At 49.3% G+C, this 20,509-nt stretch overlaps 1 protein-coding gene across 3 annotated transcripts in view; it reads right to left on the reverse strand.

The window, feature by feature from the left end:
- SIK3 (SIK family kinase 3) overlaps positions 1-20,509 on the reverse strand; it is a 92,235-nt gene that overhangs the window by 8,897 nt on the left and 62,829 nt on the right. For 2 of the 3 annotated variants that reach the window (XM_030022371.2, XM_030022373.2), the window contains exons 5-20: positions 16,472-16,596; positions 15,450-15,573; positions 14,164-14,282; positions 13,673-13,783; positions 13,363-13,506; positions 12,691-12,768; positions 12,469-12,578; positions 11,496-11,649; positions 10,838-10,993; positions 10,173-10,243; positions 6,330-6,473; positions 3,049-3,199; positions 2,122-2,247; positions 1,734-1,819; positions 921-1,030; positions 14-371 (exon numbers count right to left, since the gene is read on the reverse strand). In XM_030022371.2, coding sequence (XP_029878231.1) covers positions 14-371; positions 921-1,030; positions 1,734-1,819; positions 2,122-2,247; positions 3,049-3,199; positions 6,330-6,473; positions 10,173-10,243; positions 10,838-10,993; positions 11,496-11,649; positions 12,469-12,578; positions 12,691-12,768; positions 13,363-13,506; positions 13,673-13,783; positions 14,164-14,282; positions 15,450-15,573; positions 16,472-16,596 — 2,167 coding nt within the window. The remainder of the gene's footprint in view (positions 1-13; positions 372-920; positions 1,031-1,733; positions 1,820-2,121; positions 2,248-3,048; positions 3,200-6,329; positions 6,474-10,172; positions 10,244-10,837; positions 10,994-11,495; positions 11,650-12,468; positions 12,579-12,690; positions 12,769-13,362; positions 13,507-13,672; positions 13,784-14,163; positions 14,283-15,449; positions 15,574-16,471; positions 16,597-20,509) is intronic. The other variant, XM_030022372.2, reaches the window with a different exon arrangement.

Below are 20,509 nucleotides of genomic sequence, written 5' to 3' on the forward strand. Positions count from 1 at the left end.
CCGGCGGCCTTACCTGTGCGACTCGGCGCTGTCGGCACTGAGCTGCTTGGACAGCTGCCTGTGGCCGTAGGTGAGGGAGGCCATCAGGTTAGCACGGTGCTGCATCTGGATCTGGTTGGCGCTGGGGCTGATGGGCAAGCCCCGTGTGTGGGAGGACATGCCCTGCCCAGCCACAGAGGCCCCTTGCAGGAGGTTGTTGCTGACCAGGTCGGTGGGCTCCTGCACTTGGATAGTGACCTGCTGAGGCTGCGACTGCTGCTGCAGGCCCAGGCACGTCAGCCCCATGTTTGGGGGAGGGGAACAGTTACCAGACTGCGGGAAGATTGTGTTGTGGGATGGCATGCCTTGGAACTGAGACTGGGAGGCGGCACCTACAAGGAACAAAGACCCTCAGCACCCGCGCCAGCCTGCAGCAAGGCTTGGGAGTGAGATCTGCCCCACGCGGGAGCTGCTGCTCCTTTGGGCCACACTGGGAGTCCCAGTATGTGTCTGTGGGTGGCGAGAGGAGCACTACTCCCGACCGCTCTGTCACACTGTGCCAGCGTGCAAAGGTCACAGCTAGAGCCCCTTGCACAGAAAGAGAAACAAAGCGGAGTTGACAGTGATTTGCATAAACCCGAGAATATCAGCCCTTCCTCCCCACCCCCGGGAGCGATAAGTAAGGATCTTATGACAAGAAACCCAACAGCACATTCCAGCTGGCAGCTCCACACAAGCTCTCGATAACACCAGCCCTTGCTGCCAGATGGAGAATCTTTTACATCATCAGCAAACGGCACAAGGATGAGGCCGCAGGGGGGAACCGAAGCCCCCAGCACCCCCACACATTCTTTTCCCCGGAGGTTTGATAGGACCATACGGTTCTGCCAAGCGGCCTGCCCAGAGGAGCGCAGATGGCTCAGTAAACTGTCAGCGCTTACCGTGGGGCTGGAGCACACTGCTGCTTACAGGAGGTGGGCTGCTGTTTGGTTGCCTGAAGAGATGGTTATTAGGGTGGTTCGGGGGCGGGCTGGATGGCTGAATCCGTAACCTACGCAGGGAAAAAAGCACCTTTTCGTCATGCCCGTTCCTCATTAAGATGCCTTTTCAACTGTGAGAGCTGATGCCAAATGCTGCGCTTCTCTTGTTTTCAATAAACACCATAAAGCCCTTGTTTGGGATCCCAAGCTCTTTAGAGCTTGGCTTCTCTTCTGAGAGCCACCTGACTTGCCTCAGTCACACACATAGTGAGCATAACCTGGTGGTTGCAACAGAAACCCGGGGACGAGGACACTGCAGGCTCGCCTCCTGACTTGCTGGGGCCGGTGAGAAACCTTCCTTTCTCCTTGCCCATCATTCAGCCTGCCCCATCTACAACTCAGGGTGCTGAAGCCAAGGACGGCTATCTAACCAAAAGCCTGAAAAGGTGTGAGATGTCCAGCAGCAGCTCTAAGTAGAAAGCAGGAGAGAAACCGGCTACTGAAGGTAATGCATTTTCAAGCCGGTGAAAAGGCAGAACTGTCAATCATCTGCTCAAAGCAGATTTGTGCCTTTGAATCATGTTTCTCTGCTTCTAAAAGTCCTTCCGACAGAATCCAGCTAAAAGGACTGGGCACGTTCACCTGGGAATGGAGTGCCATTCTCACTTTATACACTTGCAACCTGGCCCTGGACTCTAACTGTGTTAGCTCATCCCCAAGGTTGAGTAAGAGTAAAACCCATTCCCCAGAGCATTACTTGAGCCATTTCTTTACCTCTGAAGCTGGTGAGTGAGCAGAGCTGGCTGGTTTTCACATGGAGCTTGCAAGGGGGGAGATGGCTGGGGTGGCCGGATACAGTCCTGAACCAGGCACCGGAAGAAAACAAGAAGTATTTGCAATCAATAATGTCTCAACTAGTAAATTTAGAAAACACTGATTGGTGAAGTAGGACATATCCAGATTCACCAAATACTCAGTCCCTGACTGCAGCTCTGGCTGTCACAGCAGCTGTGCAAACATCACTGCTGAAGTCCTTCAGGCTTACAACAAGCCGAGCAATCTACCCTCCTCAATCCCACCAGGACCTGCTCAGTAGTTGTATCCGCAGCAATGCAGGAAAACACAAGGAAGACTTCAGAAGGTCTGGCTCAGGCTCCAGTACCTGAATCTGCTGATGAAGAATCTGATGGTGCTGCTCCTGCTGGTACAACATGTGCTGCTGCTGCGTCTTCTCCAGCGTCCTCTCATCCATGTGCCCACCATACATCTTCTGAAGCTGCTCGCACTCCTGTAACGAATCCAACGCACCCTGTAAGTGACCTTTTTGGGCATGGCACACTTGCTGTACAAAAAAACACTCTCTGAAGCCTACCCATCTGAAAAAGCCAGTAAAGAAAGCCTCATCCATTTAATTTGACATAATCAGGTGTGTAATAACATGGCTACCTCAAACCTCAGACAACAGAAAAGAAATGGGTGCACGTGACACCAAGCTGGTACCATTGCCTTCCCTTAAAAATGCAAGCACAAAGCTCTAGTAATAACAACTTCAAGGTGAAAAGAGCATATCATATTTCTACCGTGTCACAAGGTGAAAGTCCTGTCCTGGGGCCAAATCCCGCTCAAGCCATTGATAAGACGTGCACTGGCTGTGTAGGGAATAACTGTATACAATACACTCCAAACTCTGGCCTTTTCCCAGGACACCCTGGAACAGCCCCAAAACTTTGCTGCTGCAGGAAGTACAGGAGAGCAGCAGCCGCAGCCTGACAGTGCTGGTGGGACCCGCGAGGGCAGGCATAACAGCCCACATGTGGGCACAGCATGTAGTTTGCTGCCCAGAAAAAGGTGGGTGGAAGCCCCCGAGGTTCCCAGCCTACAGGTGAACAGCACGTACGTTTAGAGGATACCCAGCAGGGTTGCTGCAGATGGACAGAGGGGGAACAGCTCCTTGGCTGGAAAGCCACCACTGCATGTGCACAACCACTAGCGATACAGATTTCACCTTTTGTTTCCTGAAGCAGCAAGTCTGAGACAATAAAAAGCCCTTGTAGAGGCTCTTTTGAGGACTCCCACCCCTCTCTTTTACCTGCTGAAGCTGTTTGATGCTGCTGTTATTGCCCATCTTCTCCAGGTGGGCTTTGAAAGCCTGGATGCTGGCAGCACCATCCGAGAAGCGCCGAACCGGGGAGAAGCGTTCAGTGGGGAGGTGCAGAGTATTTGAGTCCTTGTAAATAGAACTGAACACATGGGGAAGTGTGTTAGTGATGCCAGCTAAAAAAACAAACTCCAGTACAGAGACATTTAATTTACACCAGCCATGCCAAGTTCTACCTGCCCACTCACCCAAAGCACTCACCATGCTTTAGATCAAGAAATAAAGTGCCATCATCACCGTGAACAGGAAACAGGATTACCAAGTATCCTTGGTGCCTGGGCAGATAAATGTGTTTTAAGGTTGGAGACTACTCAGCCACAAACCAGATTCCAGGTGGGCAGCAACTCATTGTCCATCCATACAGATGCATCTATCCCTTAGAGGGAAAAGGTTTACAGAAACCATTCAGCATCCTAAAAATCTAAAATTCACCTCTTCAGTAGCCACTTCCTGAGCCTTCCAGCTCCCCAGGGCTCCTGACTACATCTGATGCCTGTGGAAAACAGGAGGGGCACATGGAGAAAGGAGCCTGATACGTTCTGCAGCCTCTGAGGAGGAAGGGGGGCTGGAACCCGTGCTTAGAGATGCACTGAATTAAAAAGAGAGGGCAGGAACGTAACTCTGCACAGTAGGGGATATCTTTCTAATGCATTAACCAAGCTGTCGCTTCATATACAGAGTCTCCCAGTTGCCTGGATGCTCGGCACTGGGCAATCAGAACTGGTGCGTTTGAAAAGCAGACATAGCCAGTATCAAGGCAACTGTGTCCAAGGCACTACAAGCACTTTCCCTTCACAATGGGGTTTCTTCTTCACCATCAGAGGGAGCCAGATTTTTTTCAGGAGCTTTTTTCTCCCCAAGTTGGGGCTCCCCATTATCAAAGTAAAGTGCTAAGCTCCTGCCCTGCCATTTGGTGCAACCTGCATCATCATGAGCAAAGCTAACCTTCCATACACATGTTGCAAGGTGCCTTACAACAAATAGGATCAGGTTTCTCTGCCTGCCCTAACAGTTTCTGTGCAAATGCAATCTATAAAACCCAGCAAACAATACTTAATGGTACAGGCTCCAACAGCAGCCTTTGTCTGTGAGAAGGTCATGGAGACATGGTCTTTACAGCATCTCTGACATCCTGGCACTAAACCCAACAGGAGCCCGTCTAGCTGCACACTGGTGTGGGCCTGAACCACATTACTGCAGGCAAGTTACTGCCATGGTGACTCTGAATGCAGGTCTTTACTGAAGCCTGTTCCACGAAGTGATACGATTTCTCCCGGAGAGGCTCCCCCTTGTCAGAAGGTGACTGATGCTGGACCATTTCCAGCACACTGGGTTCAGTTCGTGTCACTTGGTCTGCCTTAGCGGGATGTACTTCAGTTTCTATAGCTTACACACAACTTTCTTCCAAGGACAGAGCTGTGCCCCTGCCTTTTGATGCCATCCCATGCATTATCCTTATCCTGATCTCCTGTTGTATTGATGGAAAGCAGAAGCCACAGATAAAATTACACTGAGGTTCCCAAACCCACGGGGCCAGGGCCAAACAACTGTACTGCCTTGTACAATCACAGTACTTCAATTCTGCTTTCAGATACTACGTTATCGTGACTAAAACCAGGTGCTACATAAGAAGATGGCTTAAAATACGTTAGGTGCTAAAATAAAACCCACCTGCCACTCAATAACTGAGGTCTAGTTAGGTGATGACACAAGACAGCTAATGGTTTCTGTACCATACGCGTCCTGGACACAACACGGGGCAACCTGTTTAGGCCACGGTCAGATGAAGTGTCTGTGATTTCCCAGGTAAAACATGAGGCAGGCTTACAGCACGTTACGACACCGAGGGTGGAATGAGCAGATACCACCCTGTCCGTGATGCAACAAAACAGGACTCCAAAGCCAAGAGGCAGAGGTGACACCAACATATTTACAGGGCAAGTGTGTTTTAACAATCTTGTAAAAAATCAACTCCTGCAGTGCATGAGTGACCCAGCTTACCTTTCCAATTTGAAGCAATCGTTAAAGCAGGACACAGCACATTCTGGTTGTTTTGCAAGCTGCACTCCTCCTATCAAGCTTTTCTGTGACCCTAGAAATCTTTCCCCTCCTGCTCTTCCCATCCCCCAAGCACCTTTGTGAGGGAGTAACTTCAGGGGAGAGAGGTGCTTATCTTGGTTTTCCGGAGTTCCAGCGTGGCACTAGCACTGTCTCAGTCTGCTCAGAGTTCACCTGTCTCTGCTGATTACATCAGTGCTCAGCTCAGCAGGTATCTGGCTACAATAAAAAGCGCTTTGTCAAGCTTGCCAGCATGAGCTGGCTGAAAGATTGAACAGGAGCACCAACCTGGCCTGGTAGGTGACTGCTTTCTCAACAGTCGAGACCAACAGGCAGCAAACTCTGCAGTTTGCAGCTGCTTTGCGCTCTCAGCGCTGAGAGGTTCAGAGCACAGGTTTTAAGCTCCCTCTGTGGCATTAGCATCTCCAGTTTGCTGCTGCTAACCAAGGACTGCGTGTCAAATTAACACCTCTCTCCATCCGGAGTGCCCCACCCACACATTTTGAGTGTGTTTAGATCCAAATCTGCATTGGTTCCCTCCTTCCCAGACATTGTGATTTTCTTCCCACCCCAGCTTCCTCTCCCCACATCATTCCCAGCAGGGGTTCGGATCAGAAATAAAATGACTCTTGAGGAGCTTTGCAAAGAGACTCTGCAGTCAAAACACACAACTCTGGTGCAGAACAGTGAGGTTTTTAAGCTCTGGTTGTAGATGACTCTTGGTGCAGCTTTTGCCTGCATCTGCCTCCAAAAATGTTCTGTAGAAAATCTGCTATCTACTGCTAGCTTGACACCTACCATTACAACAGAGAAAAGCTTTCCTCTAAAATGAATAGCTTATTCCCAACCCTTATGTGACAGCAGCCACTCTGGCAAATCACGTCCAGCCCCAAAAACGGGACTGGAGGGGAAGAGCCAGCTGGTTCCTGCCCCTGTGTTGCCTCTATTTGCAGGCACGGAGCCCATGCCAGCGCAGAACTCCAGCGTCCCCAGTGCGGTCAAGACACCCTCTGCTCTGTGGGTCTGCTCTTTGGAGTTGTTCCTCCTCCTCACCCCTCCCTGCCAAGCGGGATGTCCTCAGTGCTCCATTCCAGATGACATCTGAGCAGGTTTCCTGGCGCAAAGCTGCCCGAACGGCCGGTGCCATTACTCACCGGTGCTGATCGGGTACCAGGTGTGGAGCCCAAGCCCGGGGTCGGAAGGACTGCTGTCCTAGCTGCCTCTGCAAGTCTGGAGGGATTTCAGCTGTAGGGTTGGTCATTGCCAGAGTGTGCCTTTTTGACCTATTTGCCAAGTATCTGCAACAAGCAGGAGCACATTTTATAAGAGACTGATGGGAGTACTCCAAAAACAGGGAGCGTTAGATAATCCAGAGTAAACGGGAAGGAAGAATGCTTGCTGCAGTGCTCAGAACCAAATGGGGAGAAGCACGCCAGGGACACACTGCCTATGCCAGTCACATCACTGGGTCTTCAGTGCTTAGGGGACAAGTGTAGTTTCAGCTGCTTGTGTGCTACTGCAAGCCTCAGAAGGAACGAGTAGCCATTTGCTCTTCCCAGCAGGAAAGCCACATTTCATCTCAAGGGGAAGGCCGGTATATCCCTTTGGGAATACCCGGGTGACTACCTGCCCTCAACGTGGATTCACTCCGCTACAGCAGGTCTGCCTTCCTCTCCCAAGGCCCCACTGAGCCACGGGGAAGTCTGCTGCATGCACAGAGCCAAGAGACGAGTCACAGATAATTCTAGTGAGAGGTGGCCAGAGAACGGGCACAGAGCAGAGCTGCTGCTCAGCTGCACCCTTGCAGGATGGCCTTTGCACTTCAGTCCTGCCCTGGGCCGAGCCTTGAGCAGTGGCCGGCTTGTCACAGCAGGGGAAGGGCGCACGAGGGTCACCCTGCCAGAGATTACAGGTGGGTAGAGCCTCCGGCTGTCGGAGGAGCATGAGGAGAATGGGCTCGGCTGAGGAAGGGCTGGTGCCCAGCCTGGGCCGTGTGCGCCATCTAGTACCTGCTCCATGCTCCAGGGAGTCAGGAATCGCCTGGCGATGCACAGGGCAAAACCACCGAAGGAAACTGAGAAGCGAGAGGGTCCCTTCCAATGGAGCCGGAGCCACCAGCGCTAAGGCTGGGCTCACCTCTCACATCAGAGCCTGCGGGACAGCAGGTTAAACTAAAGCACCCTCTGAACTGGAAATGAGAGAATGCAGTTCTTTTGCAAACCTGCTGAAGACTGGGGGAGCGCGCAGGGCAAAACTAGGAGCCTCTGCTTTGGCAAGGATGTGACAAAGGGCTGCGCAGCTCTGAACTGCTAGTTTCTGGCTGCAGTGATGCTCAGAGTGGCTGGGGGCACCGGGCCAGAAGAGATAACGAACAAAGCGCCTACCCAGGACACCCTAGCTTGTGATGAGCGCAGGGCCTAGCACTTTACCCACTCAAGGCCAGGTGGGATGGATGCCTGCTTATGAACTCAACTATTTCTGCTCTTGTGAACCAGCAGCAACGAGGCAGCTATGGTAACTGTGACAAAGATCACTTGGCCAGCGACACTGCGGATACTAACAGGGAATTCTCACCTTCACTCTTTTCCCCTGCTAAGGCTCCCTGCAACTTCAACTGGTGAAGCACAGGAGCAGCAGGCAATGAAGTTGTTGCCTTCTCCAAAGCCAGCCTTTCTTTGCTAGCCACTGAAGCCACTTAAGCAGAAGACAGCAAGTTAACAGAATGAAGAGTGCTTAGCATTGCGGTAACTTGCCAAAGTCTGTGCCATTAGCTGTTTAAGAATCATTTGATGCAGACGGGGCAAGTTTCCCAAAGAGCTTTACAGTTGTGGTTTGCTAAGATCATTTTATTTCAGACCTCCAGGGAACAATCCAACCATGAGCTGTAACAGTGTTTCGGGTGGAAGAAAGTTTCCCAAAGCTCAAAGGAGATGTGACTGTTCTCTGGAACAGAGAAAAGACTATGCTCTGTTTTCAAGGTCAGATTAAGGAGGGCAAAAACTGCTCACTGGCGGCTGCATACAGAGTATTCAGAGCAGTGTTCTGAGAAGCTAAATATTTGCATCTGTCCCTGATGTTAATGCTATTTACCCTTCTCCTCTGATGACTACTGACATGTTGCAACATAAGGGGGTGGAGAGCGAGTTAACATACAACCTGGATGGGGCTTCTTCTGGGCCATCTGGTGGAAGAAGAACATGTGGTATGAAAGGACTAAGGGCAGCACTGTTGAGAGCAGCAAAGTGACCTATGGGTCCAAGGAGACTTGCCTTTCAGTGGGATCTGAAGATTTCAGTGGCTTGCAACCTACAAAATACTGCATGTGGGTTTCAAAATGTTTCCAGCTGAGGTACTGCTTTAATTTAGAGACTCAGCTAACACCTTAGGTTTTAGAATAGGAGAGGTGAAAATCTGCCCTGGTAAGATGAACAGGCATCCCCTTGCCAAGAGTCAGATTTATCTAATTTGCACAGTCAGAAAGACTGTCTACCACCTGAGGCGTTGTCAGTGGACATTATGGGCCCTTAGTTACAACTTTTAATAGCTATCTAGGCAGCACATCTGTGTACAGCTGCGTATAGAGCCTGTGCTCCTGAGCCCTGCTAGGGAGGACAGCGCGCAGTTAGGGTACAGCAGCTTAACAGGGGCTGAATGCAGCCTACAGTGCCTGGAGGTGCACGCTCTTCATCTGCTCAGTACTATGACTTGGCATCCGTTCTTTCATTGTGCTGCCTTGCAGCTGGGGCAGGTCATGAGCATGTACCTTCCCAGTATCGTGGCTCAGTGGATGAACAGCAGCTCATGAAGCTGGAAAATACTGTGAGAGTGAGCACAAAGATGAGGGTGGTGAAGAACTAGAGTCTAAGGCTACGCAGAAAACAAGATGTGCTCTGTGTTAACTCTAAGGTAGGGCTGGAAGCGAGTTCTTTCACATGTACCAGCTTTGACTTTCTTCTAAGCTTAGGTAGGCAAAAGGAGTCTCAGCGCACACTCTGCACAATCTGTCACTGCACACACCCACCGTTCAAATCCCCCCTTCGCTCTGGAGCACTGAGAGGAGAAGAGCTGGCAGAGGCTCTGGGGTATGACCTCCACCCCCCCCCCCAGTGTTTCTCTGCCTGCAACCAACCCCCAATTTGAATCCTTCTCCAGAGCGCAGCCCCTGAGGAAATGCTGCCTTACTCGAGGTGGTGGCCTGTACAAACTGGGGGGGGGAGGGCAGGGTATCCAGAAAACTTTTCAAGTTTGATGTAAGAATAGGAGCACTCCGTAACCACATCCACCACATGTAGTGCACCAGCTGGTTAGCAGAGAAGAAACTATGCAAAAGCTACTAAGAAAATGTTAGCAAGGACATGGTTAGTGTTTTCATGGATTTAGAAAATTACAAGCATCTTCTACCCGCTTCCTAGTATGTGTTTGGAGCAGACAAAAAGAACAGAAGTTTCCAGCCCGGTATCTAACAATCCTTTCCTTATTGGAGTAGACGATTTTAAGGCCTATTGTTAAAATTAGCAGCTAGAGGTACCCGCATTTCCAGCAAGCTCACTTTGTTTAAGGCATCAGAGTTGGATGTTTACTGCATGTCTTGATACAAAAGCTGCATTGACACCCAAGGCCACAGATGAGATCTTCATACCTCCATCACTCAGCAGGGAGGGGTGAATCACTTAGCACTCATTTTGCAGGTTAGTGTGGATTGCATGCTGGTGCACACTAAGCAAAGGAATTTAGCAGTTTCAGAGTTTCTGGAGAACCTACTGCTCAATTAGCTAACCATTTCAGGGGGAATCCAGCTTTGTAAGCACCTAGTAGTGTCAGAGGAGTAATTGCTTACAGTAATCAACACCCACAAGAACAAGAGAAACGTTGAGCCTTCGCTGTAATCAACATTGTTGCCTGTGATGAGGTTGCTCGTGTTTTAATTCAGCTGTGGAACCCCACAGGGTGAGCCTCTTGGAGGTAGTAAGGGCAAATGTTAACAGACTGGGAGTTACCTCTGCACAGCTTCCTGATCTGGCTCCCCATCAGAGCTCTCCTCATCCACCGGGGTGACAGCTGGGACAGCCTGCGGAGAGAAGAGAAGCCATGGGTTCCAGAAAGCAGTCGGCGTGGTCCCATCCGCACAGTGGACACCTGACCTCCCCAAACAAGCTTTCACAAGGATGTATGTCAGCTCCTCTGCAGCACCAAGGCCACCCAGCCAAGAACCCCTTCCAACATTCCTTCCCCAAACAAAACTGCTTGTACAAGGTTGCTGCTTCTTTTGGTGCTACCAGGTGCTACAGATGCATCAAGAAAGAATGTGCATTAACGCCCAAGATGGACATTTTTGTTTTCTCTATTAGATCAGCAAAGGAGAAGAAAAGCAACCGTTAAAAATTAAGTTCACAAATACTTTGTCAATTCCAGGGAGGAATACCTTCTCAGCTGCTAGCTACAGGAGAGAACAGCAACTCTCCCACAAGGGGACAGAGCACCCCGCCGCTCCAGAGCGGGGCAACCTTTGGAAGCATGCAGGCACACTCCCTGCAGTGCTTCCAGAGAGCTACAGACTGAGCTACTACTCTGTCTGCCGTGACCTGGAGGCAGTCACCTCTGCCTGTGGGAGGAGATATTTATAAGCATGCCACCAATTCTCTTCTTTTCTTTTGCTACTTACTGGCGTCATAGTGACGAGCGGAGATGGACCTCGAGGACGTTTCAGCAGTTGCTGTGCATGTAACTGGATGTTAGCTCCGCCATCTGATGCCCTCCGCCCCAGAGGGCCCATGCCATTCAGCAGCTGCAGGGTGGGGGGCTGCAGCAGGGACTGCTCCTGGGAAGCACAGACAGTGCAGTTATCGACCCCATACCAGATCCTTCTGGTACCTGAGCCCCAAGGTCACAAACCCAGACACTGGCATGAGAGAAAACAAGCCTTCTGGGCTTCAGAAGAGATGAAGGAGTATCACCAACATCTCAGAGCTGACGTGGGGCAGAGAGAGGCAGTCTCAGTGGAAAAGTGGTGTTTAACTCTCCATTTCTCTGCACTCTGCTTTAGTTGCCAGGCAGGCTGCAACCTGCAGCTCCAAAGCCAGGCAGCACAGTCCTATTTCTCCTCAGCCCATTAATTAATTTCATATTGCAGTGTTCTTTCATTCTTTGGCTTTTTAAGTAACCAAGTAGAATGATACCTAAAGAGACAGCAAGAGGATAAACCTTGAAGCTTATGGAGTCCAAGGAACTGGCAGATAGAGAGAGCAAGTGCGAGCACAAACACACCCCCACGTGCTGGTGGGGCACAGACTGCAGCAGGGAGCGCACGCATCAGTCAGTACCTTGTACTCCAGCTGACCCGTGGGCTGCAGGTTCTGCCTAGGCAGCACATTGTGCATGAAGTTCACATTCGGGGTCACCTGCAGGAACGGAGCCTGAGGAGTGACACGGGGGAAGCCAGGCAGGAGCTTCTGCAGATCTTCCATGACTTCCGTCCTGTGCAATCACATTTACAGACAGGCGAATTAGCAATGATGTGGAGAGCACCACCCATAGGCCCAGCACACTCTGCTTCCCTTCACAAAAAGGCTTCTTACTGCTCCAGAAAATGGTCACGGAGAGTAGCCAAGCCACCCTTTGGTTTTCACTTGTTCCTTCTTCCCCTCCAAGTTGAGATTTGCCAGAACTAGCTCTTTGCATTACCCTCAAGTTGCATTTATCACAAAAACTTTACCTAGGACATGAGAGCAGTGCACCTTAGGTGAGAAACCGGCTTGCACACCAGTGAACACCACTAGAGCTTACACAGAGCTGATGAGGAAGAAGAGGAAAGCCTCTCATCCTCAGCTGAAATACTAACCAAGCTGTGCAACGGGACTAGGACGTTTAAAAGAACACTTTTGCTAAAGAGACACCTTGAATTTCTTTCTCCGTCTAGCAAAAATCAAGTTTGCAGAAATAACTCTAAGCCACTCACAGCAGGAGTGGGAAACCAAAGGTTTGATAGCAGCTATGATACAGATACACGCACTCATCACCACCTGGTCTGCCTAGAGTGAAGCAGAGACCTGGGACTGAGGGGCACACTGTGAAGCATATTTGCCAGCCCAGAAACTGGAGACCATTGCCAGTCCAAAATGTATCAAGTCTTATATAGCACAGAGCCCAGAAGTCCCCTTCAGGCATTAGCCTCTCATCTGCCAATGGAGCACATGAATAAATCTGTGACATCTCAGAAGGAGCAAAGTCATGTGCTAGGAGTAAATCTTCAGGTTCCCTTAACCCTCCCTCAGGGAGTTAGGGTCCAATACTAACCGTGGGTCAGCTACTCCAACTGTGTGCCTTCTCATGGAGAGGTAACGGACCAGAGCTTCAGGTGATGGCTCTTCCCCTTCATCACTGTCTAAGTTCATTGTTCCGTCAGTCTGGGCAGGCAAAACATTGGAGATGTTGAAACACAATGTGAGGGTCAAGCAAAAGGCTTTGGTGCAAGCCTGGGAAAAGAACTTGCAGGGGCCATCAAGGGGTGTACCTCACCTCCACAATTTGGTTTTCAGGGTTGATGAGCTGGACTTGTGGCACATTGATGCTCATGGTATTGCCTGTCTGTTCTGTCTGCAAGAGCAGTAAGATCAAAATCAGAAGGCATGAAGCTAGCATCTCGTACAACCCCTTTACAAGCACCGCTGGATTAACACCAGTGCACAGACCTAAGCACTTGGGAATAGAGAGGTTACCCTGGAGCCAGTGAAGATCAGTTTATTCCTAATTCTCAAGGGGTTGCCTCATTTCCCCTCCTCCCTTCTGTTCAGGCAGGGTCAGCATCTCTTCTGCTTCCCTTATGACCTGGCCTCTCTTAAAGCAAATACTCATTTCTTGGACAGCAGCACAAATTGAGGAAGAAGCATCGCACCGGAGTCCTGGTCTGTAAACTCTGCCTCCCGAACAGTAACCCTCACATTGCCTTCTCCTCTGTCGCTAAGCTAACACAAGACTTTGTCTGAAAGGTATTCGCTAAACCCACAGCCAATGAACAAACTGTTCCTAATCTCAGGATTATGGCACCCTAAATACACACAAAGTTCTTGGATGAGGAACATTTTGACACTCCTGCCAGGATGAGGACACCCACAAGCAAGTCTGAGTTTAGCAGGTAAGGGACTGGCTGGCCTTCCAGGGCTGGAAGAACATTATGCAAGCAGGATCTACCTGGATGTTAGCAGAGGTGGGGAAGGTCATGGTCCGTGGTATACTTGGAGATGCTGCAATGCGCAGATTCTTGTGTCTCTTCAGGCGGTCACAGAGCAGGCTGTAGATTGCACTGTAGTGATCATAAGCATCGGCTCTTAATGACTAAAAGAGGAAAAGGAAAAAGCGGTCAGTGCCTTTTGTCAAACAACAAAATATGCTCCATATCATGCTGAGGGTGCTCAGTTACCAGAGGCAATAAGCAACAAACGTGGCCATTTGATCTCCAATGGGAACAGGCAGGACATGACTGTCAGCTGTGGTGTCTCACCTGAACTGTGCGCTCCTTGTCCAGCCCCATGTCTGCCATTGCTAGCAGCACGTCCTCGTTCAGTGGCTCCATCTGCCTCTCGGTCTTCAGGTGCTGACACTCCGCTATCAGCTGTAAGAGCGCAGACACAGACTTGAGTGCTGACATTCCCAAAGACACACCGATGAGTCATAGCGCTCTGAGGAACCAATGCACCAGGCTCTGGCTGCAAGCTGCCATGAGCTTTGAAGGCTGATGGCACACCAAATCGAAATCTAGTCCCTTTGGCTCTCAGTGCCAAAGGGAAAGATACAAAAATACATGGAGATGAGGAGCGATGTGGAAAGCAAGACCAGGAGACAGAAAGCGGAAAGGCAGCGCACCAGCACTCCCAATAAGAGGTCTCAAACAGCCGAAATGAACATTGCAGCACTATGTGCCCGGAGCCCATTTGCAGCCCGGCAGGCACTGAGCAGACCCCACTCACACACCAGCTCGCTTCTGCTTCTCACCCTGTCAAACTCTGCATCGGCCTCCCCAAGCTTCATCCACTTGTGTTTGCAGATCTGCTCCATGGAGAGCCGCTTGCTTGGGTCCAAGACCAGCATGTGGCGGATCAGATGTTCACATTCTGCAGGGGAAGAGAGAGGCTGGGTAACCCGCAGGGAGGGACACGACTTCTGCAGGAGGCAACCTCACGCGGCAAGGGCGAAAGCGCTTTTTTCTTTCAAAGCGACGCGCTTCTCCGCAGGAAGTCATACACAGCAAAAATACTGCTTCTCCTTTTGCACTTCGCACACGTGCCGCTTTGCTGCAGACATTTGATTTCCCCAGGCTAGGAAGGAAGCAAGCCACCCAGGCCACCGGGCCCCTGTGCTATTTGCCGGAGCCCCTAGGTGGCACGCTGTCACCCCGTCCCTCCTCGCCTTGCCGGCACTGGCCGGGGGACACGACTGGCTTTGGGGGGTTGAAGGGCAAAGTATCCCCTGACCATTCCCCACTCGGGAACAGCTCACTGTGAATGATTTCTCCACTGTATTATGCATGTGCTGTCACTATGGGGGACTGCTGAGGCTCTCCTCCATTTGGGGTGGGATCTAAGCTTGCTTTAAAAGCACCACATTTTAGCAAGCATTTTCTGCGTGAAGAGAACCTCTTCCACAAGTAAGGCGGCAGGCAAGGAAGCTTTCAGCTGGGAAACTCCATGCAGCCCATGCAAAATTACTCCTTAATCTGACAGCAGGCAACCAAGAACCTACATGTGACTCATTCTGAAATGAAGTTGGTCTTATCTGAGAATTAATCATACTTTTCCAAAACAAGATTTATTACTAAAGCATTCACAAGCATTTTTGCAGAAACAGGACACAGATATTCATCTCTGATGGGGGTATTGCTGGAAACTCACGTGCCATAATGCTGTGAAAAAGCATCTTGTCTAAAACAGGTACAGTGAGAGTCTCTATATTCCTAAATGACTCTTCCATTTTTAGCTTTCGCATTTCCCAAAATTTAGGAGTGTATCTTTGCTGACATTTTGCTCTAGTTTGCACAGTTACATACATGAAAGCTGAGATTTTAAATAAGAGTGTTTTGGTTTCTAAATTCTAGACTCGGAACTCATTTTAGCTTACGTTACAAACCACCATCCAGTGGATAAGCTTCCTGGCATACCACTTGACTGGCACGTTAATCAACTGGTATACTATAATGTAAGTGCTCCAAAGAATCTGTAAGCAGAGACGCAACCAGTGCCTGCTCAGCGCTGCAGGCACACTGAGGTGTGTGCACCCCTTACCTGTGGACATGAAAAATGGAATGCGAAATTTCCCACTGAGCACCCTCGCCCGCAGGTTCTGCAGCGTGCTCCCATCGAAGGGCAGAGCGCCGCAAACCAGCACGTACAGCACCACGCCAAGACTCTGCGTCCAAAACAAAGGTTGTGTCAGCAACGTTAGAGGGAGAGACTGGGAGACTGCAGTTAATTGCAGTAAATGTTGTTTAAATAAAATAAAATAATAATAAAGAAAAAAAAGCAAATCCCATTGGAATGGACCTTGCTGACATCCCAGGCCAGCTTAATTCCTCCTGCAAACTTCAAGCCTAATTTAGACTTTCTTTGGAGCCTCAGAAGCCAATCGTTAAAGAAGCCTACAGCCCCAGCCTGCCTGAGGCAGCCCCACACCACTGCGGCAGGAGACTCTGGCCAACCTGCATGCCCAGACCAAACAGCTTCAGCCGACCTAACACCACTGGGATGGCGCGGCCGTTTCAAATCCAGCTATGCCACCCTTCCCTCACACTCATCCGGCTTGGCTGGCAGAGCTTGGGGAGCCCCACGAGGAGAAGAGGCAGGACAGCAGGCAACCAAGTCGGTGTTGAAAGGCAGGGCTGCAGGGCAAAGCAGGCTTTGCGTTGCACAGCTAGTGCCACAGAGGAGACCATCCCAAGTCTCTGTGCTAATGTGCTCTCTGCAAAAACCTCGCAGAGCAAAACTTGACCTTTCCTCTTTCAGCTCTGCCAGATCAAGCCCTACTGCAGCAAGTACTCTGCCATTCAACAGTGGTGAAGCAAACCGTATTTTTGGGAAACTAAATTAAAAACGCTTTTCTGGGCAACTAATATTTTTGGCACCATACCTCCCAATAAAGAAAACATGTGACACAGTAGCCAGAACAAAATTTTGTAAGCGTTTCTTTGAAAAACATTGTTTCCCATATCAGGGGCTTTTCTCCAAGACACATACCAAGTATTCAGGAAGCAAAGCCAAACAAACAGAGCAAAAATCAGATCAAAGAGAGCAGGAGGTTCATCGCATACCCAAATGTCAACCTTTGGCCCATCGTATTCCTTTCCTTCAAAGAGCTCTGGAGCAGCATAGGGAGGACTCCCACACCAGGTTTTAAGCAGTTGACCAGGTGTGAAGATGTTACTGAACCCAAAATCTGAAAGAACAAAGAGAACTGATTAGAGGAATACGATCCACTCCAACTGTCCTAAGCAAATGGGATTTAAGTAATTTGCCGAGTCTAGTAAAGTCACATACAATCCCATAACGGATAACTGATACACAGACATCAGAGAAACAAGAGTGCAAAAGAGGCAAGAAGAGTAAGAGCAACGCTGAATCCACCTGGACAATGTGCAACTTTTCTCCATATTGAGACAAAAGAAGACCAAGTATTAACAGCGGCATGTCCACTTCATACAGTATAAACCACACCCCATTTAAACAACCTGCTGCAATACCAAGACTTAGGCCTGCTTCACATACTATAACCATACTGCTTTTGCTTAGCAGAACACAAAGATCTTTCCAAAAGTTTCCTCTTTGCTTTTTGCCCATGTGATTTCCATGCTGGAGTCAATACACCAGCCATCAGATCAACTAGGGTTGCTGCAAGTCAGGTGGATGGTTTGGAATGAGGCTTCCGCCTTATATTCAAGAAATCCCACATAAATCTTGTGTGTTAATTTCCATCTCCAATGTCAAGTTTCTCAACTTCATTAGGGACAGGGCAGCCGGCAGCAAGGACAAAATGCAGACAAAGGGAAAAAGAACAGGAAACTTTGATTTTCCAGAAAGTGCTATGTGAGCTGGAAACTTTGGTTATGGTGGGCAGCTCTACAAACCAAGTCAAATCATCCACCAACAGCAAATAATAAATCCTGAAAGAAAAATTAAAAGAAAGGTCTTAACCTTACGGGCAGTCAACCATCAGCTTATGTGGGCACTAATGGCATTCTCTGCTAATTAACCTGCCACCCTCTGGCACACAGCTGGGACTCGCACTGGAAGAAGTAAAGAAACCAACGGACTCAAGAGAAGTGAGCTTTTTCTTACAAAAAGAAAGAAGCTTCACTAACAATTTCCTTCTTTTTCGTGTCCATTGAATAAAAGCAAACATACAGTCAGAAAGAGGCATCTCCATGTCCCGTGAACGAGGTGCCCTTAGAAGCAAGCTCCATCAGAAGGAGCGGTGCCACAAAGGTTATCTGCAAACTGCTCTGCCTGTGTTTCTGCTAGAAGTGTGCCAGCAGGAGGGTGAGTGACATTAATACAAGCGGACGGGGACCCACAGCAACAAGGACATTTTTCATGGCATTTGCACCAGCAGCAGATCCTCACGGCAGGCTTGTTGAGAAACACTGGAAAAAACAAGGAGGGCCAGAGCTCAGTTTGCAAATTCTAACTGATTAAACCAAAAAAGCATCATGGCAAAAATACGCAGTACAGCTGCAGAAAGTGAAAATCTCTTATAAAGAGCTTAAGATTAATTTTGACTCCATCAGTGGTCAGAAGTGCACCGTATCTGGAATAATGCACAGCTGACTGCCTACCTGTCAGTGAAACACAAGATCCCCATGTCGTGCCAGGAGAATTGGACCGAAAATGCATACTTCACTACATGTATACAAATGGTAAAGAATACTTGAAATGCAAAAGCGCAAAAGTTTTTTTTCCATTTCTTGAAATAAATACACATTCACCTTGAAAACTCATCTTCGTTTTTATCTGCTTATTTCTCCTTACAGTCTTTTACCCATGCTTTAAAAGGTAAGGACTTTGGCATGCCATCTTCTTTAGCCATCAAGAAATATTTGTTTTCCTAAATCATGTAAAACTACAGGTTTGCCCCAACACATTCGATATTACCCTGCAGAAAGGAAAACAGTTGTCATCTTCTAAACAAAAGCCCCTTAACACCAGCGCCCAGAGTTTCACACCAACTTCCAAGAACAAGCCATCAGCGAGGTCAGTGATGGCCAACACCTCTGTGCAGGAGGCACAGAAAACGCCACAAGCACTCCAAAGACAATGCACTAACTGGTGAGTCTGTGCTCCCGCTCGCCATCACCGCTTTCCTTACAGGATTTTCCATGACCTAATTTCAGGTGACTTTCCTCTCCTCCTTCAAACAGCTTCTGCAAAGCTCAGCAGACCACCTAGCACAGCTCGGCACAGCAGGCGCAGTCGGCATGACTCCTGCTAGCTCAGCGCCAGGAGGGTACAGCCAACTTCCCCTCCTCCCATCCCTTTGCGGGGGCAAAATTCTCCATGTGGAGGTGGTTTACGCTTGCAAAGAATACCTAGCGTGGCATGTTCCTGTGGAAATACCTGGAGTACAGACAACGCTGCTCAAACCCTACCTCAAAACAGAGCACAGACATGGTAAATGTTCTTTAAAAGCATCACAGTATCAAAACGAGGCAGTTAAACATCCTTTGGGTTTTTACTGTTGGAAATTAACTCATTTAAACTTCCAAAACACGGGAGCAGTCAGCCTTTGGAGGACTATTTCAGGGAAATAGTACACAGCCACACAATTGTCTTTTCCACCTCTGCAAGCTTTTGAGCTGTTCTGTCTCATGTTTAAAGCAGGACGTATAACAAGTGCCTGAATTACAGCTATGAGAGCAAGCAACAAAAACTAGAGCACTAAATGTATTTTCATCTCCTCACAACAAAGCATCTGTAGTCAAGTTTAGATGTAAACTCTTTCCGACTGTGCAAGAACACGTTGGAATTTTGGTACTTCACATATATTGAGCAAACTATTCTGGTTTAGTTACTTTTATTTATCCTTGTATGTACTCGAATGGGCTTTGCAGCACTGTGGGAAACAACCGTATTTTCAAAGCAGCGAACGCCGCCCCGTGCAGCCCGGCACCAGCTCCAGCTCTGCACAGGACAGAGGACCGAGGTGCTCCCCGCACTGCTGCACTGGCCCGCTAACCGGTCATGCCGACGAGCCCCATTTGATAGCGGCATGGTGAGCAAGCAGCAGCACATTCTGCAGCGAGGGCAGAGCTTTGCCTTGCCGTGCCAGCTGGCAGCCACCACTGCCTCTGAACAGACATGCAACAGCTGCCTCCCGCAACCTTCTCTGCTTCGTAAGAGCTGCAGGAGATTGGCCATCTTTAAAACTTTACCCCTCTTCCACATCAGGTTGAAATTAGCCCATGGGTTCACAGCTCTTTTTGACAGCGGAGAGGAGGTGGGCAGAGAGAGCAGCCCCACAGAGCCTCTCCTTAGAGGACCAGGCTAGAAGGGCAGAGATGCTGCCACCAGCATGTCAGTGTTCACCCAGCAGGTCCTGGAGCTCCTGCGCTCACCCACCAGCTGCCCAAGATTTCAGGATGAAAAACCTCTCCCTGTGGAGAGCTACTGCTCTACCCAGCACTTTCCGAGCTCCGGGTGAGTCACGCTGCTCATCTCTGCGGGGAGCTGGAGCCAGACGGCTCCATCTTACGTGAAGCACTGCTCAAAGGCTGGAAACAGCTTCCAGAACCCACCTGTGCTGCATCAACTGACGTCAAGGCTGGTGAAAACAGCTGACTTTTTAAAAGCCCCCCTGAAAGTTCAGCGGGGGATTTGAAAACCCCAAAGCAACAAAAAACAACAAAACAAAATCTAAACCAAACCAAAAAACCCAAACTACAACTTAAATAAACTTTCTTAAAAACTATGACAAGTCACCCCAGTTCACCCCAGACATACAAATCCAAATCCCCAGGGAGCAACCAGGTCTCATTCCACAAACAGATGCAGAGGGAAGAGGAGCATTTTTAAAGAGCAAGGTAAAAGTCACAATGATGTGATATAGGGAAAATATTTAAAAGAAACATCTCTGTGCTATAAAAAGGTGGGCCCAGTCCCTCACGTTTCCTCAGAGCAAGAGCCTTTACTATCTGCACAACAGGAACTTTTATCCTCAGAAGGTGAAAGAGCAAGCAGGCTCTTGCAAACGAATGCAAAGCAATGCATAGATCAGATTCCTCTCTGAAACCATACCCCAGGAAGGCCTGGGTATTTAGCAATAATCTCAACTCCTGGCTGAACCCTCTGACTGGGAG

The sequence above is a fragment of the Aquila chrysaetos genome, chromosome 8 (assembly GCF_900496995.4).
Source record: "Aquila chrysaetos chrysaetos chromosome 8, bAquChr1.4, whole genome shotgun sequence".
In the NCBI taxonomy this organism is placed as follows: Eukaryota; Metazoa; Chordata; class Aves; order Accipitriformes; family Accipitridae; genus Aquila; species Aquila chrysaetos.